The 8,514-nt window shown below is 49.6% G+C and overlaps 1 protein-coding gene across 1 annotated transcript; it reads right to left on the reverse strand.

The window, feature by feature from the left end:
* Window positions 1-487: 487 nt before the first annotated feature.
* Window positions 488-7,993, reverse strand: EMWEY_00052860 (hypothetical protein, conserved; the record flags this gene model as incomplete). The annotated part of the gene is made up of 4 exons (XM_013479913.1): window positions 488-4,858; window positions 4,986-5,177; window positions 6,026-7,309; window positions 7,664-7,993. 4 exons carry the CDS (start codon window positions 7,991-7,993, stop codon window positions 488-490), a joined length of 6,177 nt encoding a protein of 2,058 aa, XP_013335367.1.
* Window positions 7,994-8,514: the final 521 nt, after the last annotated feature.

An 8,514-nucleotide genomic window follows, 5' to 3' on the forward strand; every position in this document is an offset into this window, starting at 1 on the left:
TATATATATATATATATATATATATATCCAATAAAAAGGAATAAAAAAGGAGACAATAAAATAAAAAAAAAGGAGACAATAAAAAGGAATAAAAAAGGAGACAATAAAATAAAAAAGGAGACAATAAAATAAAAAAAAAGGAGACAATAAAATAAAAAAAAGGAGACAATAAAATAAAAAAGGAGACAAAAAGGAGACAGTAAAAGGAGACAATAAAAGGAGACAGTAAAAGGAGACAGTATAAAAGGAGACAGAATAAAAGGAGACAGTATAAAAGGAGACAGTATAAAAGGAGACAGTATAAAAGGAGACAGTTAATTACCCAAGAGGAGAGAGTAGATTATCCTGATGATAGAGACACATGTATAATAAAGAGGAGAACATAAAATAAAATAAAAAGGAGACAAAAAAAGGAGACAAAAAAAAAGGAGACAATAAAAAGGAGACAATAAAAAAAAAAAGGAGAAAATAAAAAGGAGACAGTTAATTACCCAAGAGGAGACAGTAAATTATCCTGATGATAGAGAAGTACTTCGTATTGTTTGCCGATTTCTCCTTCAACCTCAACTCGTCCATCAATACAACTATTTAGATAAGGATTAGGGTGTATAGGCACCTCTGCTGCTCCTGCTGCTGCTCCTGCTGTTGCTCCTGTTGCTCCTGCTCCTGCTCCTCCTGCTGCTGCTGATGCTGATGAGGAGGAGGAAGAGGTAGAAAGGAGACCCTTGTCATCATATATAATACCATCTGCTCCTGTTGGACCTCCTGCTGCTGCTGCTGCTGCTGCTGCTGCTGCATTTTCCCCACACTTTTGCTGCAGCAGCAAATGTGCTTTTTGTAGTCCATTACGAGCAGCAAGAATTTCTCTTATTTGTTCAACATCTTCTATAGGGTGTTGTATACATACAGCAATAAGACGTCCTGCTGCTGCTGCTGCTGCTGCTGCTGGTGTTGCTGCTGCTGCTGCTGCAGCAGCAGCAGGATCAGCAGCATAATGAGGAGGAAGCACATAATCACTATTAGAGGAGACAGCTACATGACTAATAGAGGGACCAAGAAGAAAAGAGGAGAAAGGAAGGGGACTATCTAACCTAAAACAGCCAAAGGTCCTTTGTCCCCTTCCTGCTGCTGTTGCTGCTGCAGCTGCTGCTGCTGCTGGTGTTGCTCCTGCTGCTGCTGCTGGTGGGGTTGCTGCTGTTGTACAAGAAGAATCAAAAGGAGACGCTATATCTACAAGAGACAAAGTGTCTCCTATTGCATGCAACATAATAAAGGAATTAAGTGTCTCCTTTTTATTTATAATTGCTGCTGCGCTGCGGATGTCTCTTCTCTCGCTGGGGTGTACGTACAGCTCGTTGCGGTTGCTGCATAGCCATAAGACAGGCTGCTGCTGCTGCTGCAGCAGCAATTGTTGTTGTTGCTGCTGCTGCTGCTGAGGGGAAGACTCTATAAGGGGCAAGGGAGGGACTACTAATGCTACTGATCCTCCCCATTGCTGCACTTGCTGCGCTGCTGTTGTATAACCAGAGGAGACAGCAAACTGCACAACAGGCTCTGCTGCTGCTGTTGCTGCTGCTGCACCTGCTGCTGCTGCTGCTGGAGACCTATGCAACGATGGGATACACTCCGTGCAGCTGTGGGGGAAAAGCTTAAAGGCAGCAGGGAAGGACGCATTGCTGCTGCTGCTGCTGCTGCTGCTGCTGCTGCTGCTGCGGTGCTGCAGTGGTGTCTCCTTTGTGTCTCCTCCTACGCAACATTTGCTTGAAGGGCAGCTTGAAGACCCAGCTGCTGCGTCTGCTGCTGCTGCTGCTGCAGCACCCTTTGCTGCATCTACTGCAGCAGCAGCAGCAGCAGCACCAAACCCTCTATATAATAGAGGGGGCCTCCCTGTTAAGAAAACAGCAAGGGTGGGCCCCTCGTCATCATGAGGGTCTAGCAGCAGCAGCTCAGCATTTAGTACTTCTTCCTGCAGCTCAGCAGCAGCAGCTGCAGCTGCTGCAGCTGCTGCTGCTGTTGCTGCATCAGTAGCAGCAGATCCATCAGCAGCTTGCGGCAACGGATCAGCAGAGACACAAGTTATAGATCTTCTTGCATCTCTTAGTCCCTCTGCAGCAAGTGCTTCTGCTGCTGCTGCTGCTGCTGCAGTTGCTGCTGCACTTGCTGCTGCTCTTGCTGCTGTTGGTGTAGTCTCCCCTTGAGGAGACACCCCACGCTCTGAAGGAGACTGCAGCATGTCTGCCCCTGTCTCCTCACTAGCTCCCCACCTGCTGCTGCTGCTGCTGCTGCTGTTTGCTGCTGTTGACACACCATCGGTGATTGTCTGTTGCTGCTGTAGCAGCAGCTGCTGCAGCTGCTGCTGAGCACAGGTGCCGCAGTTGCGCAGCAAAGGAGACACTAGACGTAGATCTATTGTACTAAAGAGACACTGCATGCGCTGCAGAGACACCACATGCAGTGTCTGCTGCTTGCTTGTCTCCTCTATAGCAACAAGGCAGCATAAGACCTCATACCCCCCATATCCGCTGCTGCTGCTGCTGCTGCTGCTGGGGTGTACGTAGAGCTGAGCACTCTTTACGCGACCACGCATGCAACAAGGCATAGATTCAAGAGGAACTTCCTGCAGGAGCTGCTGCTGTTGCTGCTGCAGCGGGAGACCCGTGTGGGGGTCGAAGCCACCTGCAGCAGCAGCAGCAGCTGCTGCTACTCCTGCAACACCTGCAGGTGCTGCTTCTGCTGCTGCTGCTGCTGCTGCAGCAACATCAATCCGCCACAGACGTAGACGGAAGTCATCAAGGACAACACAGATCCAATCTGCCGCTGCGCTGCCCCTAACAGCAGCAGCAATAGTTGCTTCTGCTGCTGCTCCTGCTGCTGCCCCTGCTGCTGCTGTTGTTGCTCCCCAGCTAGAATCCATTAAAGGGGACATGTCTCCTTCTGTCTCCCCTCCTCCTCCTGCTGCTGCTGTGTCTCCTCCTGCTGCAGCAGAGAGACACTCCCTTAGGGCTTGTGTCTCCTCATCAATATCCATAGGGAGAGAGGAGACACCCTCTGTCTCCATCAGTGTCTCCATACTTTTGCTGCTGCTGTTGCTGCTCTCATGCTGCTGCTGCTGCTGCTGCTGCTGCTGCATCTCATCTAGATCCTCGAACCGCTCCCCACCATTGATAAGCTCTGGATCCAGCTCGTCCTCCTGCTGCTGCTGCTGCTGCAGCTGCTGTTGCTGTTGCTGTTGCTGCTGCTGCTGCATTGGTGTCTCCGTCATATCAATAGGGGGACAAAGGAGACGGCAGCAAAAGGGGCCCATGATGCGCAGCTCCTCTGCTGTTAGCTGCAGCAGCAGCAAACCATCAAGGAGAGCAGCAGCAAATAATGTAGGGCTATCAAGAGACAGTGCAGCACCTGGTGTGTCTCCGCTGCTGCTGTCGCCTTCTGCTTCTGCTGCTGCTGCTGCTGCTGCTGCTGCAGTTATGTCTACTAGGGCCCCGTTACGAAGAGACACAAGACGTGTCTCCCCTAAGCCCATACGTGGATCGCTGCTGAGCAGCAGCAGCTGTGGGTCCTCCATCTCCGCCTGCTGCTGCTGCTGCAGCAGCATAAGCTGCTGCTGCTGCTGCTGCAGGGGCCACACAATCCTCGGCTCCCCTCCAGAGACAGAGGCAGCAGCAAGGGACCGACAGGGTACAGATCGTTGGACGGCCCCCAGGGCCCCATTAGGCCAGAGGCCCCCTGCAGTAATAAATCGACTATTACCCGAGGTGCAGCAGAAGGCCTCAAGGGCTAGCTGCTGCTGCTGCTGCTGCTGCTGTTCCTCCTGCTCCTGCTGCTGCTGAGGGGGAGGCTCAATAGGAGGTAATTGTAGATAAGAGACACAACGAGGGGGAGGGGGCCCCTGTACCTTTAATTTATCTAGTAACATAAACCTAAAAGTGGGTAATAAAAGGGGGCCCCTAGAGGGGCCCCCAGGGGAACTGACTAGACCTAAATTGTCTGCTGTTGGGTAATCCAGGTCCGCGTTACTGCTGCAGGTGCCACAGCTAGTGCTGCTGCTGTTGCTGCTGGTGCTGCTGTTAAGAGCAGCAGCAGCAGCAGCAAATGATTGTCCAATAAGACTTACATTTCCCCCAAATGGTGCTGCAGCAGCAGAATCTCCATCCCCATTAACAGCAGCAGCAGCAGCAGCAGCAGCAGCAGGCGTTGTTGCTGCTCCTCCTGTTGCTGCTGCCCCTGCAACCGCTCCAGCTTCTGGTGCCCCTGCTGCTGCGGCACCTGCTGCTGCTGCTGCTGCCTTATATGTCCCTTTTAGCCATCTAAGGTACCCTAAGGGGGGGGCCTCGGGGAGGGGCCCCTCCTCCTGCTGCAGCTCGTCGTACCTAAGGATGGGGGCCCTCTGTACAGCAACATCTACGGACCCATCAGGGTATATTTCTACTAATTGTTTACCATCTGTTGTATATAACTCCTGCTGCTGCTGCTGCTGCTGCTGCTGACCAGCAGCACCACCACGTCCTCGCTGCAGTTCAGGGACAAAACTGCAGCAAACCTCTAATGTTGCTGTCCCCTTTGCTGTCTCCTCTGTTGTTAATAAAGCAGAAGAAGAAGAAAAACAATAAAGGTCCCTGGAGGCCCCTGGGGGGCCCCCCCAGGGCCTCCTTGGTGGCAGCAGCAGCAAGGGTACTGCAACAGCAACACAGACACCTGTACCCTCTCTTGCTCTACCACTAAACGCAACTAGACACTTCACAGGCCTCCTGCTGCTGTTGCTGCTGCTGTTGCTGCTGCTGCAGCACCAGCTGCAGCTGTTGCTGCTGCTGCTTAGAGAAGCAGAGTCAGCGCAGCTGCCGTCCCCAGTGTGTCCGCCCTGCAGCAGCAGATGCAACAGCAACACACACATATTCGAGGGTAACCACGGCAGCAGCAGCAGCAGCAGCAGGTGCAGCAGCAAGTGCAGCAGCAGCAGCAGCAAGTGCAGCAGCAGCAAGAATTACCTGATGTTTATCTTCTAGTATTGGCCATACAGCAATACAATCAGATTTAGGCAGCAGCAGCTGCATATTATAATCTCCTGCTGCTGCTGCACCTAGCAGCGCAGCAGCAGCAGCAGCAGCAACCTTCAAGGGATCAGAGACATCTAATGCTGTCCATATAAAATCTGTTACTGATTGATTTGCTGATACAGCCTGCAGCGCAGCAGCAGCAGCAGCAGCAGCAGCAGCAGCAGTAGCAGCAGCATGATTAATAACAGCAACAGCAACGTCAACAACAGCAGCAGCAGCAACAGCAGCAAAGAAACAGCAGCAACAAAACAGCAGCAACACCATGGATATCAACAACAGCAGCACCATGAACAACAGCACAATCATAAACAGCAGCAGCAGCAGCAGCAGCAGCAGCAGGAGAGGGTACCAGATGTGCTAGTGCATGTCTTCCATCAGTAGAGGAGACAAGGAGACATTTGCTGCTGATGAATGCAGCAGCAGCAGCAACATCTAGCAGCAAGCGTAGTCTGCTGCAGTCATAGACAGCAGCAGCAAGTTGCTGCAGGTCTCTTCTTACTAAACCTGCAGGATTAAGTATATGAGTAAATCCATAGATACGTGTCTTGCTGCTGCTGCTGCTGCTGCTGCAGTTGCTGCATGTACTGCTGCTGCTGCAGCAGCAACTGCTGCTGCTGCTGCCTCCACCGCAGCGGCCACCATTAAAGGAAAAAAAGGAGACAGAATCAGGAGACAGACACAATACACCATGATGGACACAAGGGACACTTAATATACGGTAACTATCTACTAATAAATAAGGAATCTGCAGCAGCAGCAGCAGCAGCAGCAGCAGCAACAGCAGCAGCAGCAGCAGCAACAGCACACACACACAGCAGCAGCAGGAGGCGGACAATGAGAAAGGGCGAGGATTGACAGATTATTCTGTGCTAAACCCTAAACCCTAAACCCTAAACCCTATAAACCCTAAACCCTCAAAACCCTAAACCCTCAAAACCCTAAACCCTAAACCCTAAACCCTGTAAATTTACCTTGGCAACAAGTTGTATATCTCTTTCTTCTGGGTGTATAGTGAGCAGCAGCAAGGAGACACTTCCTGCTGCAGGTGTCCCCTCTATAGAGGAGAGACCTATGTCTCTTGTCCCCTTGGATACAAGGAGAGCAGCAGCAGGAGACAGGAGGGAGGAGACACTCTGCATATCTAGCAATAAATAAGGAAGTCCTGCTGCTCCTGCTGCTGTTGCTGCTGCTGCTGCTGCAGCAACAGATGCTAATGGTGATTCACTTACACCTGTTGCAGATAATGCAGAACCAGGTGCAGCAGCAGCAGCAGCAGCAGCAGCAGATACTGCTGCTGCTGCCCCCTTAGGCAGCAGCAAATCATCAAGAAGAGACATATAAAAACAAGAGACAACTTTTATAAAGGGACACTTTATATTATGTACACCAAAGGTGTCTCCTTCTGTCTCCTCTCCTGCTGCTGCTGCTGCTGCTGCAGCAGCAGCAGCAGCAGCAGCAGCAGCTGGAGATGATGATATATCTATACCATGTAACTCCTCCGCTGCCATCTGCTGCTGCTCCTGCTGCTGCTGCTGCTCTTGCTGCTGTCGCTGCACTGCAGCAGACAAAAATGCAACAGGAGGAACGCTGCTGCTGCTCTGTCCTCCACCTGCTGCTGCTGCAGCAGCAGCAGCAGCAAAAGAAGGTGTCCCCTTTTGTACTCCTGTAATATCTGAATAACAATTGGTGGTTCCTCTGCTGCTATTATTTGCTGCTGTTGCTGATGTTGCAGCAGCAGCAGCAGCAGCAGCAAATGCTGCCTGCAGAGGTGTCTCCGCTTTTGCTGCCAGCAGTCCCTTACCCACCAGGGCCTCTGCTGCTGCAGCAGGAGACGGAGCTGCAGCAAGTGCAGCAAGATCAGGAGGTAGGTCCTGTTGCTGCTGCTGATCAGCAGCAACAGCAGCAGCAGCATTAGCTGCTGCATTAGCTGCAGCATTAGCAGCAGCAGCAGCAAGAGGAGAGTGCTGCTGCTGCTGCTGCTGCTGCTGCGGATAGATAACAAGATGGAGACACACAAGATGAACAACATCAACACTAAAGAAGAGGAGACAATGATTTCCTTCTTCTTCTTCTGTTGCTGCTGTTGCTGCTGCTGCTGTTGCTGCTGCTGCTGCAGATGCAGCTGCTGATGTACCTCCTCCTGCTGCTGTTGCTGCTGCTGCTGCTGCAGTTGCTGCAGCAGCAGCAGAAGGGAGAAAAGGATTTAAATTGAATACAATAATCTTAGATATAGATCTTGCTGCAGCAAGAGTTTGCTGCGCAAGAGGGACAGCAGCAGCAGCAGGTGTCTCCTCTGTGCATGCATTAAGGAGACAATTATAATTATTATTATTATTATTATTATAATAATTAATATATATATTATTATTATATAAAAAAGAATTAAGAAAAGGGACACGAAGGGATAGATCTATAAATGCATGCATGCTTAGGGATCGTACTGTCCCTAGTTGGGGATCGTATCCAGCAACAGCAGCACGATAGTTGCCTAGCAGCAGCAGCAGCAGATCAGGTGTCTCCTTTCTGCAGCAGCAACAACAGCAACAAGAGGAAGAGGGACAACAACAGCAGCAGCAGCTACTATCATTGTGTCTCCCTCCTGCATATACACATGTTTGCTGCTGCTGCTCCTTGCTGCCAGGTATAACAGCAAAGGAGACAGCTGGATAGTTGAGCTGTAGCTCGCATAGAAAAGTTAGCTGCTGCTGCTGCTGCTGCTCCTGTTGTTGTTGCTGCTGCTCTTGCTGTTGCTGCTGCTCTTGCTGTTGCTGCTGCTGCTGCTGCTGCGGAAGTGTCTCTATATTGCAGCAATAAACCTTTAGACATCTAGGCAGCAGCAGGACAAGACAAGGGAGACAATTGTCCCTTAATGCAGCAAAAGATAACTGCAGCACATTATTACCTCCGTATATATCATCTATTAATCCCTTTACCCTCATCTTTCCTCTCCTTATTATTTCTCTCCTTTTTCTTTGTCTCCTTATTATTTGTCTCCCTTTTATTCTCTCCTTTTTATTGTCTCCTTTTTATCCTCTCCTTCTTATTTGTCTCCTTTTCTTTTGTCTCCTTTTCTTTTGTCTCCTTTTCTTTTGTCTCCTTTTTATTTGTCTCCTTTTTATTTGTCTCCTTTTTATTTATCCCCTTTTTGTCTCCTTTTTATTTATCCCCTTTTTGTCTCCTTTTTATTTATCCCCTTTTTGTCTCCTTTTTATTTGTCTCCTTTTTGTCTCCTTTTTGTCTCCTTTTTATTTGTCTCCTTTTTATTTGTCTCCTTTATAAGGATAGAATTAATAAGGAGACAGCAGGGGTAAGAAAAGTGTCTCCTTTTTATTGTCTCCTTATTAATTATATCCTTATAAAGGAGACAATAAAAAGGAGACACTTTTCTTACCCCTGCTGCTGCAGGGGACAAAGAAAAGGAGACACTTATATTAAGGTTTTTTTTTTTTTGTATATATAT

The sequence above is a fragment of the Eimeria maxima genome, genomic scaffold, assembly GCF_000499605.1.
Source record: "Eimeria maxima Weybridge genomic scaffold, Emw_scaff1452, whole genome shotgun sequence".
In the NCBI taxonomy this organism is placed as follows: Eukaryota; Apicomplexa; class Conoidasida; order Eucoccidiorida; family Eimeriidae; genus Eimeria; species Eimeria maxima.